At 42.9% G+C, this 12,400-nt stretch overlaps 2 protein-coding genes across 2 annotated transcripts; one reads left to right on the forward strand and one right to left on the reverse strand.

Moving 5' to 3' along the window:
- On the forward strand, positions 641-2,685 carry LOC8083255 (protein DETOXIFICATION 27). Its single transcript, XM_021454861.1, has 7 exons — positions 641-1,182; positions 1,361-1,447; positions 1,571-1,627; positions 1,726-1,964; positions 2,084-2,202; positions 2,298-2,384; positions 2,525-2,685. The coding sequence occupies exons 1-7, from the start codon at positions 647-649 to the stop codon at positions 2,570-2,572; spliced, it is 1,173 nt and encodes a 390-aa protein (XP_021310536.1). The 5' UTR covers positions 641-646; the 3' UTR covers positions 2,573-2,685.
- On the reverse strand, positions 6,061-7,405 carry LOC8083256 (putative clathrin assembly protein At4g40080). The gene has a single exon (XM_002462474.2). The coding sequence runs from the start codon at positions 7,309-7,311 to the stop codon at positions 6,259-6,261; it is 1,053 nt and encodes a 350-aa protein (XP_002462519.1). The 5' UTR covers positions 7,312-7,405; the 3' UTR covers positions 6,061-6,258.

Here is a 12,400-nt window from a genome sequence, read left to right on the forward strand (position 1 = left end):
ACGAGACGAATCTTTTGATCCTAGTTAGTCCATAATTGGATAATATTTGTCACAAACAAACGAAAGTGCTACAGTACCGAAATCCGAAATCTTTTCGGAAGTAAACAAGGCCTACATATATGCCCAACGTGCTGCACTGCAGGCACGCTGCAAACTGATGTGTAAAGGTCAGCATTACTCTAGCTGGCTGGCTAGCAGCTCGATCTATTCCGTCGCCACTTGTGAAGAATAATGGAGAGTCAGAGCGCCGTCGTCCCGCTCATTGCCGAGCTCCCGGAGAAGCGGGGAGGCAAAACCCTGGTGGAGGAGGTATGGGAGGAGTCCAAGAAGCTGTGGGAAGTCACCGGCCCGGCCGCCTTTACGGGGATGGTACTCTACAGCATGACCATCGTCAGCCAGGCCTTCGCCGGCCACCTTGGTGACCGCCATCTCGCCGCTTTCTCCATCGCCAACACCGTCATATCTGGCCTTAACTTTGGCATTTTGGTGCGTAATAAGCTTCTTTTTCTACATTTCCGTGATCGATGTCGCAACCTCGCAGAGTTTATTTTGTTCGGCACATAACGTAAGCAAGTGTTTTGGAATATACGCGGAAAATATGTTATATTTGTTCTCCTTACATTAATTTGTAATTTCGCAGCTTGGCATGGCGAGTGCGCTGGAGACATTATGCGGCCAAGCCTACGGTGCAAAGCAGTACTCGATGATGGGCACCTATCTCCAGCGCTCATGGCTCGTCCTCCTCGCCTTCGCGGTGCTCCTTGCTCCGACGTACATCTTCAGCGGGCAGCTGCTCATGGTCCTGGGCCAGCCCGCCGAGCTGTCTCGCGAGGCGGGCTTGCTCGGCATGTACCTGCTCCCGCTGCACCTCATGTTTGCCATCCAGCTGCCGCTCAACAAGTTCTTGCAGTGCCAGCGCAAGAACTGGGTCATCGCGCTGTCCTCGGTGCTGGGTTTCCCGGTGCACGTCGTGGCGACCTGGCTGCTGGCGCAGCGCTTTCAGCTTGGCGTCCTGGGCGCAGCGATGTCACTCAACCTGTCCTGGGCGCTCATCACGGGCCTGCAGCTCGCGTACGCTGTTGGCGGTGGGTGCCCAGAGACGTGGAGAGGGTTCTCGTCGTCGGCATTCATGGGCTTGAAGGACTTCGTCAGCTTGTCCGTCGCGTCGGGAGTCATGACGTGGTATGTCGTCCTACTAGTCGTCTTGTTCGTTTGAGTTTATCAGCCGAATCTGCTAACCATTCAGCAGTATTTTTCTCTCACAATAAATCAGCCAACAATACTTTATTGCCATAGCTAGCTTTCGTAGTACATGAGAACGAACAAGCCAACAATTGGTTAATTTTTCCACCATCTGCAGCTTGGAGAGTTGGTACTACCGGTTATTGATTTTCCTAACGGCGTACGCGAAGAACGCAGAATTGGCTGTGGATGCACTGTCTATCTGGTATATAAACCCACCCACCTTTAGCAACCTTGAAGAAATCTGACATTGCTCGAAGAATTCAGGGATACTAAATCTGTGTCGATCTTGTTTTTCCATCTCTTATATATCCTCATTATTGGACAGCTTGAGTTGGGCTGGATGGGAGATGATGATTCATTTCGGGTTCTTAGCAGGCACTGGGTAAGCCACTGAATTACATAGATCCATCCACTCTTCACAGCAACATTCAGAAAGAGTTCATTCAGTTGACTAACTGAGTGCTCTTGTATCGTTACAAGGGTGAGGGTTGCCAATGAGCTAGGCGCCAATAATGGACGAGCTGCAAAGTTTGCGACGATCGTGTCCACGACGACATCATTCCTGATCTGCCTCTTAATTAGTTCACTCGCACTCATTTTCCATGACAAACTCGCAATACTGTTCACGTCTAGTGAGGCTGTGATCGATGCAGTTGACGGTATTTCTGTTCTGCTAGCCCTCACCATCCTCCTCAATGGCATCCAACCTGTGCTATCCGGTAGTAATGCAAGACTGAGCTTAATGAAGTTCCTTCAACAGGTCCTTCCCTATCAATTTTCCTGAAGAGAACAAATAAATAATATGATTTCTTGGTTTCGATTTTTTGCATGCATGCAGGAGTTGCCGTTGGTTCAGGGTGGCAAGCGCTAGTTGCGTATGTGAACATTGGGAGCTACTACATTATCGGTGTTCCTTTCGGTGTTCTGCTAGCATGGGGTTTCCACTACGGGGTCCTTGTATGGATGTTCAAAATGGATGACTGATGATAGCACATTATTTATCTATATATGCTTTCCACACTTATTCAGGTTGTAACAATGCGATTCTGCAGGGCATTTGGGTTGGAATGATCGGTGGCACGATGGTGCAAACTCTGATTCTTTCATTTATCACCTTACGATGCGACTGGAATGAAGAGGTTTGGTTTTCTTCTGTTACATTAAATCGTCTATCAAATCGTTTCGCAAAATATGATCTCAGAATCTTGGTATGATGCCCTGATTTCTCCTCACTTTCCTATATATAAATGTGCTGAAGTCTTTCATACTTGTGTTGCAGGCACTGAAAGCTTCTAGCAGAATGCGGACATGGAGCAGCTCCAAGTGAAGCATCAGCCGCTATGGATGAATATATATCAGGGAGGCGCGTTGAGTAGTAATAATTCAGAGGATTTCAGAATTTATTATTGTGGCCGTCATTTGTTAGTTATCATCAATCCCATTGCCACAAGTCTGCTAATTTGCTACTCCTGATACAGCTGTTGCTATGGTTCCTAATTTCTACATTCTGGTACATCTGTTGATGATAGTATCGTTCTTATGCTTCTTAGTCTAATCTGTCAGTCATTTAACAGTGTTTTATCTCACAATAAATCAATGAAAAATATTTTCAATTATGACTTTTCAGCCATTCCAAGTTTCGGAGCAGATTTTAAGCCTATTCTCTTGTCTGAAAAGTCATAGATGAAAGTAGTGTTCGCTCATTTATTGTGAGAAAAAATAGCACTGAATGGCTGGCAGATTCGGTGAGAGGACTTTTGATGATAAGGCACTACTATGTTTGAATTTAAAAACTTTAGTATCTCTTTTCCAGAAAAGAATTGGAAATGTTGTCTTATAGTTTCCTTTCGGTTGCACATTGGTCGCAGCTGTCTAATTATTTACCGGCATTTCGTTCCAGAACGTTTAACATTATGCCTACGAAAATCTCCGAGTCGTGTGGTTTGCCATGTTGGGCCTGGGAACATGGACTGCAGAAACGGGCCTGATTTATTTACTCGTAGGCCCTGTTTAGATTGCTGATGAAAATTTTTTGGTGTCACATCGGATGTGTCGGAAGGATGTCGGCACGAGTTTTTAGAAACTAATAAAAAAACAAATTACATAGCTCGTCAGGAAACTGCAAGACAAATCTATTGAGTATAATTAATCTGTCATTAGCACTGTAGCACTTAAAGCTAATCATGGAGTAACTAGGTTTAAAAGATTCGTCTCGCGATTTTCAACCAAACTGTGTAATTAGTTTATTTTTTTATGTAAATTTAATGTTCCATGCATATGTCCAAAAATTCGATTGGATGGATGAAAAAATTTTGGGTGGCAAACTAAACATGGCCTAACGCATCAAGCCTGGGTAGTCGAAGACCTTCGTCACGTCATACGTGACGTCACCTTAGGTCTCGCCTCTCGTCACGTGCAGGTGGCACTCAGCCGTGGGCTCATGCTTTCACTGATCATTTTTTTTCCCCTCCTTACTCTGAAGCTTGAGCTTTGGCCTGTCGCTGTTTTGCTTAAGGATTCAGTCTCTCCTTTTAGAGGGTCGTCAATGGTTTGCCTCTACGCAACTGGTGTTCAACGAGAAAATCGATCGATTAGAAGCCGGTGATCCGTCAGCAAAAAATAGTATTTAGGAAACGACATGCGCGGTAGTTAGTGGTAGGAGCAGAATGCAGATCATGAAGGGTATACCACCCTGTGCATCTACAAGTGCATACTTAACTCTATCCAAAGGACATAAGACCTGCACATGTTTAGGCCTTGTTTAGTTTAGGCCTTGTTTAGTTCCAAAAAATTTTGCAAAACAGGTACTGTAGCACTTTCGTTTGTTTGTGATAAATATTGTCCAATCATGGACTAACTAGGCTCAAAAGATTCATCTCATCAATTCCGACCAAACTATACAATTAGTTTTTATTTTCGTCTATATTTAATACTCCATGCATACGTCTAAAGATTCGATGTGATGGGGAATCTGAAAAATTCTGTAAAATTTTTTGGGAACTAAACAAGGCCTTACTCTGAAAATCAAAAAGTTTTCAAGATTCTCCGTCACATCGAATCTTGTAGCACATGCATGAAACATTAAATATAGACGAAAACAAAAACTAATTACACAGTTTAGCTGTAAATCACGAGACGAATCTTTTGATCGTAGTTAGTCTATGATTGGATAATATTTGTCGCAAATAAACAAAAGTGTTACAATACCGAAAATTTTTCACTTTTCGGAACTAAACAAGGCCTTAAGCTTTAAACTAGAAAAATAGTTGTATCGATATCTGGAGAGCAAACAGTCCGTCTGTAGAGGATGCGAGGATGGAGGGCACTGCGCACCGGAAGTACACAGTAGTAGTATATGGAAGACTGCAAGATAAACTAGCAAGTCCAAGCCAATAACTGGCTAAGCACACATGTCTGTCAGGATCAGAAGATTAAAGTGCACAAGCTCGCTGTAACCTAATACTAGTAATCTACTGATGTCGACACTCGACACTCAGCTATACCAAATTTGCGCAGCAAAGTCAAAGTTAGTACATGGATATGCAGATATACCACTAGATTACAACTAAAGAACTAATTATGATCAGTATGGCAGGTCGACATCAGGAATTGAGAATATTACTTATTGCAAGTTTGCAACGCGAGTCCACTGGAAGATGTAGACACCCGGAGTAGCAGTTACATTTGCATCTTTATTTTGCACATCCATCACGCCACCAAAAGCATCGTTTTCTACTGCGTAAGCTGATCGATTAACCGCAAAAGCAGCAAAGTACTACACGCCGAGTCTTTAATGCATGGTTCCGTCTTGCAGACCTTCACCTGCACAAATTGTCGCGTTTAGTCTCCTTTCATCCTAAAAATTCTTTTACTACTCCCTCCGTCCCTTTTTAATTGTCACTTGCGTTTTTAAAAAATAACAATCGACAATTATATATTAAAAAATATTAATATTTATAATACATAATTAGATATTAATTGCAGTATCACCTAAGCATTTTGCTGATATGATAAGATAGTTATTAAAGACAGGGAGAAAAATCATAGAAACCGGATTTAAGTTAGAAATCATGTCTACACGAGATCCAAGACATGAAGTGATATAATTGGTTGAGGATGAAGAGAAAATAAATGTGATTGGATAAAAAAATACTCTATTGAAACTATCCATTTGGACCATAGTGTCTATAGAAATTAATAAGTTTATAAACTACATGTACTTTCTAGCATTAGGAGTGCCTTTAGAAAGATCTTTGAATCTAGTTTTTAACAAATTTATTTGGAGATACAAATCGAATCAAATTTTTGCACGCACACCAACAACGATAATTAAAAAGGGACAGAGGAATTATCATTTTACATAATAAAAACTAAGGGGTGTTTGACACAGCTCCTTACGAGAGGTTCTTCTTGAGGAGCCAGAGTCGTTTTGGAGAAGCCATTAATTGTGGCTTCGTCAAAACGGCTCTGGCTCCCTGCTTTTAACTTAAAACGGCTTTTTCAGAAAAATATTTGGCAGAGCTTCTCTAAAGAAGCCAGAGCTAGAACCAGAAAGAATCTCTACCCAACACATATATTTTTTTGGCAAAAAAATAATTATTATCTATTTTGAATTTTGGCCTCAAGATGCCAATAAAAGCCCAAAAGCGCTTGGGAGCCTGTACCCACCTCCCACCAGCACCTGGTATATTAGATGAAACTAAACATACCATGAAAATTTTAGCATTTTATATTTCAATCATTCTAAAGTATTTGGTATTTTATATTTTGTATTCAACACACCCTCAGCAAAGAACTAATTTAAAAAAAAAGAAGTCGAGCAATCATCTCATAGCAAGCACTTCATTCACGTTGCACCCGATATTTACAGTACGGCATTTTTTATAAAACAAATAACAAGCAATTCAACAAAAAAAATTACAAAAACATGACTACATAGATTGAAACACGTGTTGAGTGAACTACGAGAAAAACTCGAAAAAAAAAACATACACTGTACACATTGTCCATGTCCTACCGTCTACAGGCAGAAACTGTGTCAGCCCACCTTGTGGACCCAAACCGGCGGAAGGCGCCGTCGCCAGCGGCGGCGGCACCGATCGGCAGGACGACGCGCGCGGACACGCTGCCGCCCCGTGCGTCCCTCCGCACTAGGCGCCTTTCCTCCACCGTCCTCCGCAGCACCACGTCATCCGCGCGCTCGCGGAGCTTCCGGGCCGCGCACACGACGCCCTCGTCCAGCCCCGCCCACTTCCTCCACTCCGGGGCCGGCGGGGCCGACGCGGCGCCCTCCTCCACGCGCCGCAGCACGCACACCAGCTCCACGGCGTCGGCCAGGGAGAGCGTGTCGAGGCGCTCTGCCATCTCCTGGACGCGCGCGGCGATGTTCAGCTCCGCCGCGACGCGGTCCTCGTCGGCGAGCCGGACGGCCTCCCAGATGAGCGCGTTGGGCTTCTGTGGGCCCGCCGAGGACGGAGGCGGCGGGGCCTGGCGGACGGCGTCCGCGACGGACACGAAGGCGGCGAGCTCGGCGATGAGGTGCGGGTTGGGGAGCGCGGTGAGATACTCGGCAGCGTCGGCGGAGGCGGAGGCGTCCGGGAGCAGGAGGAGGAGCTCGAGGAGCCGCGCGGAGAAGCGGACCCACGACGCGGCGGCGAAGGAGGAGCGGCCGAGCGGGAACGAGGACAGCGCCAGCGGGTTGCGCCCGGAGGCCGGGTGCCGGGCGAGCGCGGCGAGGAGCTGGTCGCGGAGGATGAACGCGCCCCGCGCGAGGAGCGTCCTGAGCGCGACGAGGCACTTGAGGGCCACGGCGGCGTCGCCCTGCCCCGACGCCGCGGCGCGCAGGCGGTCGACGAGCGCCGCGGCGAGCGACGCGGCGGAGAGGCGCGAGCCCCGGCCGAAGGCGAGGAGCGCGTCCATGTGGTGCGCGGACGGCGGGGCCGTGGAAGGGTGGTGCGCCGTCGCGCGCGCCACCGCGTGGTGCGCGTCTTTGGCTGCGGAGCCCGGGGACGCGGGGCCTGGGGAGAGGAAGGTGGATGCGAGCCGCCGGAGCTTGAGGCCACCCATGGCGGACGCCGATCGAGGAGACGGGGAGGGTGTGAACTGCCCAAGAGGTTGGGAATTTGAAGGCAGCTTGCCTTGCCTTGGCTTTCTTTCTCGCGCCGGGCCACGAGAGCCGAGTAAAACTGAGGGATGATCTCGGTCGTCGGATTGGTTTGACGGGATTGACTTGGTCCTCCATAGTACTACTGGACTAGCAGAAAAGATTTGAGCGCATGGTTCCTTTACCCGACACGAAGAAAAGTCAACCTGCCCTCGTGCACCGCCTTCCAGTAAAGATTGGTTGTCCTTTCCTATAGAGGCAGCAGAGGTCAACAGCAGAAAAATTGTTGTTTTGCTGTATCTAAAGTCATCCGCAATAGTTATTAAATAGCTAGCTAGAAAGAATTTTATTGGCTTTCAATAAAACTTTATAAATAGCTAGCGAGATAATATATGAAAATAATAAAAAATAACACACTCATTGACTATCGAGGAGAGAGATCAAATAGTTAGTGACTTTGTAATAACTAGCGACTCATAAATAGCTAATCTAGCACGATCTTCTAGAAATAACTTTCTCACAATACTCTCCACAATAGCTAGCGACTTTCTAAGAGCAAGTTCAATAATAAAGCTAAGTGTTTGACTATAAGCCAAGTGATTAGAGAAGTTATACAATAACTTGTCTCATACTTGTCTCTAAATATCTTCTTTTTCCTATTCCTTCTCACATCACATGCTATTTGTGTCCACCACTACCTATGCATCCGTGTCCAACTTGGTGCTTACATGAGAGCCAATCTATCATCTCTCTCCTCTCTTCTCTCCTCCACATCAGCATTAGCTTGACTATAAACTCATTATTGTACCTACTCTAAGCTAGCTATTTGCAAATTGCCATTGAAAGCCAATAAAATTCTTCCTAGAGATCAAATAGCTAGCGATTTGAATACCATTGTGGACACCCTAACAGCCCAGAACAAGAATATGACCTAAATTTTCGTTCAAATATTCCACATTCCGGAAACCTCTATATTTTAAAAATGTGAATAATTTTATTCTCATGCTACAAAGTGGTAGTTTAAGTTTCTGTTTCCGTTCCTATTCCTGTTCTGGAAACATGGCTGCTACGTTCATGCTCCACATCAACGACTAACTGTCCCAAAGAATGTTACTCACATTCAAGAACTCAAACAATTTTAAAAAGTACTAGTAACAATTAAAATGCATAATAAATATTATTGAATTAATCATAAAATATATAATATACTTATTAAATATGTAAGTATTGATATTGTTTTTTTATAAACCTAGTTAAATTTAAAATTATTTGGTTTTCGAGAAGCGAGATTCATATTGACACAAAAAGAAAGGAAAAATACAAATCATAAGACACCCGATTGTATTCATGGAATGTTACTATTCTGTCCCTATGTTCATAGTTATTTCTTCGGGTGTACAAGGGCTGATGATAGTCATTTAGGACTCCTTTACAATAGAGGAATTAAAAAAATATATGAATAAAAAACATAAAAATAGGATAGAAATGTAAGTGTGAAACATAGAAATTTTGCATGTCCAAGCGTTTGGATAGGTAAAGTTAAAACTTAAAACACATGAACATTAAAAGGAATTTCAGGAGCAAAAATATATTGGTTTCTTAATCAACCTATTTATTCCATTCTACCTTGATTAGACACTAGCGGCTCCTATTGATCCATTGTGTACCTAGGTCCTCGTGGAATTTTTTTCCTATAATTTCCCTATGGAATTGAATGGAAATGAAACTTTCCTTTAGATTTGCTATGACCTTTTCCTACAATCCAAAGGCTGATATAAGAACTTAATCTATAGGAATTTGAATCCTATGTTTTCCTTTGTTTTTCCCCATTGTAGAGGATGCCGTGGTGCCTGAGTACCCATGTGATGCTTGGTGGCATATCAAAGCGTTATGGCCTCGAGGTTCACCATTAATTCTAACATGTTCTCTCCCACGATCTTCGTCTACAGAATCGTATCTAAGGAATAGTCCAAGAGTCTAACTGGAACTACTCTAACCTGTAAAATCTGGCTTGTGGCCAACTAGTGGCGTGCTATACAATATGATCTTAGCAATGGGCTTGATAGTTGTTAGCTTGGCTGAAAAGTTATGGCTAAAAGTATTGTTCGTTGATTTATTGTGAGAGAAAAACACTACTAAATGTCTGACAGATTCGGCAAATTAGTTTAAGCAAACAGACTCAGGCCAATTGTGAATCCATTTGCGGACCACTAGTAAATCTAAGGGATAACACATGGTCACATATTTCTACTGGTTTGGACAAGGGGTGTCCTCCTACCGGTGTATGTGGAGGTTGCTTGTGCGCTATATATATGGTTGCAAGCACATTGATCTAATGTGTTCATGCCTATTGGGTTTGTTATGGGCTCTATCCAATGTAGCGATTATGAGATCCTTAACCCTCCTTATATAGTGTGGCGTAAGATCACATATAGAGTCATAGACAAATCGGTTTATATATTGGTTTTCTAGTCAGTTACAACAAATAAAGTCAATTTCTATTTATGTTTTGTTCTGCCAAGTCGATGAACAACCCCTAGATTTGAGTGGTCCTCAGCCAGTCTTGTCTATGTCGTTGGAGTCATCGTTGGTTGGTCTAGCCCAGGTCCTCCTAGGGGGGCGGTTTTAGCCTCGGTGAGGGTACTTGTGGTTTTGTAGTCAATGGATATATGGTCACATTTGACATTACATCGGCAATTCTACTATTAAACTAACAGTTATACTAAATCGTTAGGGTGGAAAAGAGAGTAAGGCCTCGTTTAGTTCCTAAAATTTTTCAAGATTTCTCATCACATCGAATCTTGTGGCACATGCATGAAGTATTAAATATAGACGAAAATAAAAACTAATTACACAGTTTGTCTGTAAATCACGAGACGAATCTTTTGACCCTAGTTAATCTATGATTGGACAATATTTGCCACAAACAAACGAAAGTGCTACACAGTAGCGAAATCCAAAAATTTTCGCGAACTGAACCAGGCCTATGTTGCCTTTCTCTGTATACGTCTCCTAATCCCCTTCCCTTGCTTGACTATGCTGGCCTGTTCTGCCATTTCTACTTTGCAAAGCATCTCCAACGGTTTTGCAATTGAGGTTTGCATTTGAGTAATTTGCTAGAAAGCTCCAAAAGAGGTATCCAATGGTTTTGCATTTGGAATTTGCAATTTGGGCAACTTGGCAAATGAGGGAGCAAACTTGGCAAAAATGCCAAGTTGTGGATGGCTTTGCAAACCCAATCGCGCGAGCAAAGTCACGAGCGAGGAAAGCGCGCGCGCCTGGAGACCTTCTATTTTTATCATTTGCCAAGTTCAAATGCCAATTCCCTTGGAGATGACCTATTTGTATCCTTTGCATTTTGTTATGGGAGTTTACAAATAACAACAAATGCCAAGTCAATTTGCCAAAGCCTTTGGAGATACTCTAACTTGTAGTTCTGCTTCAGCTTTGTTGCTCTTATCTTTGTTTTAAATAAAGCTTGTGTTAGGGGCCTCGTCCTCTCCAGTTTATAATAAAAAAGTATGTTGCCTTTTCTTTTCATTTGTGGCTCTTGTATTTTTTACATGTAAATATGTTGGTCATTCTCTTATTGCAAGTGCCATATTTTTTCCTAGTTTTTTAAACTCTTGAACTAAGCTTTGTTTTTATTGTATTTGACATAGAAGACAATTGAATGTAGACATGTAGTGTTGAATCTCCTTTTATTCCACGATGATGAATTAATCGTTTAATCAATGCTAAGATGCTATTTTCCATATTTATTTTAAATTCTTATATAAAATCAAATTTATTTTTTAATACTAGATTGGCATAATTTTTAAATTGTAATAGAACTTCTTAAATGCATGAGGGTGCAACAATCACAGTTTGGTTCATTTCTTCTAACAATAGCATTGATAGTTAATTCATGAACATGTCAAGCATGTTTTTGTATTAGTTAACTTTTATGTAACAACAATGACATGTAAGTCTGTGTAAGTACATAAACTTATATAAGGCCAGTCTCAATGGTGTTTTATCAAAGTTTCATAGGCATTAAATATGCTGATGTGACACTATATTAAGAAAGAGAGATGATAAAAGTTTCATAGGAGCAAAGAGAGTTTCATAGGGTTGAAACTGTTCTACACTGTTTCTAAGTATGGATTTGTTGGAAACTGGATCATGAAACAAGATGACCTAAGGTTATTTTTGGGGGTAGTGGTGGTAATAATTTATCCACATGTAGAGGTGTCACACCCGGTTTCAAGGAACAAAACCAGGCTAGCTATATGTGTGCCCAGGAAGTCCACACATACAACAACAGAAAGGAACAGTATCAGAAAACAATGTTATATAGTGAAAACATACATATAATAGACACTTACATCAGAGTATCGCGGAATGATAACTAATCTTTAGGCTCAATCTTCACAGGGACGGTTGACTGGGGTAACATATGCCTAGCACTTCTTGTATCCTGAGAACATCCTTCATGACTCCATCCTTCTAATCAACTCTTTCTAGTGGACTGGAGTGGTGGGAAATAGCAAGAGTGAGCACATATCGTACTCAACAAGTATAACCAGGGGTTCATGAGGCTCAAGTAGCTGACACTGGTTTGACTGCATTTAGCTTTTAATAGTGGATAGCATGTTCATAATTAAATAGCAATTGTCAAGGAAGCATGAATAATCCATTAATCCCATGATCATGTGTAAGCATAATTAATCTCATAGCATAAACGATAATCAAATGAACATAACAACTTAACAAGCTCATCGTCGGCGCAGCAAGAACCCCCAAGGCCGCTCATAACCGTGAGCACGGCTAGTATACCAGTTTTACACTCTGCAGAGGTTGTACATCTTTACCCATGAGTCATGATTTACCCTTTCGCCCGAGGTAGCTAATCTCTTAACCCCCTTCCTAGGGAGGTCGGCAGGGATCACTATGAAGCCTTTCAAAAGTTCGTCTAACATGTTAGGGCCGCAAGGTTTCCTTTGCGAGCAGATATAGATACCCCCCTTCCGAATGGCACAATGACGCGCAGCCTATACACATAGGGACAGG

This window comes from Sorghum bicolor, chromosome 2 (assembly GCF_000003195.3).
Source record: "Sorghum bicolor cultivar BTx623 chromosome 2, Sorghum_bicolor_NCBIv3, whole genome shotgun sequence".
NCBI lineage: Eukaryota > Viridiplantae > Streptophyta > Magnoliopsida > Poales > Poaceae > Sorghum > Sorghum bicolor.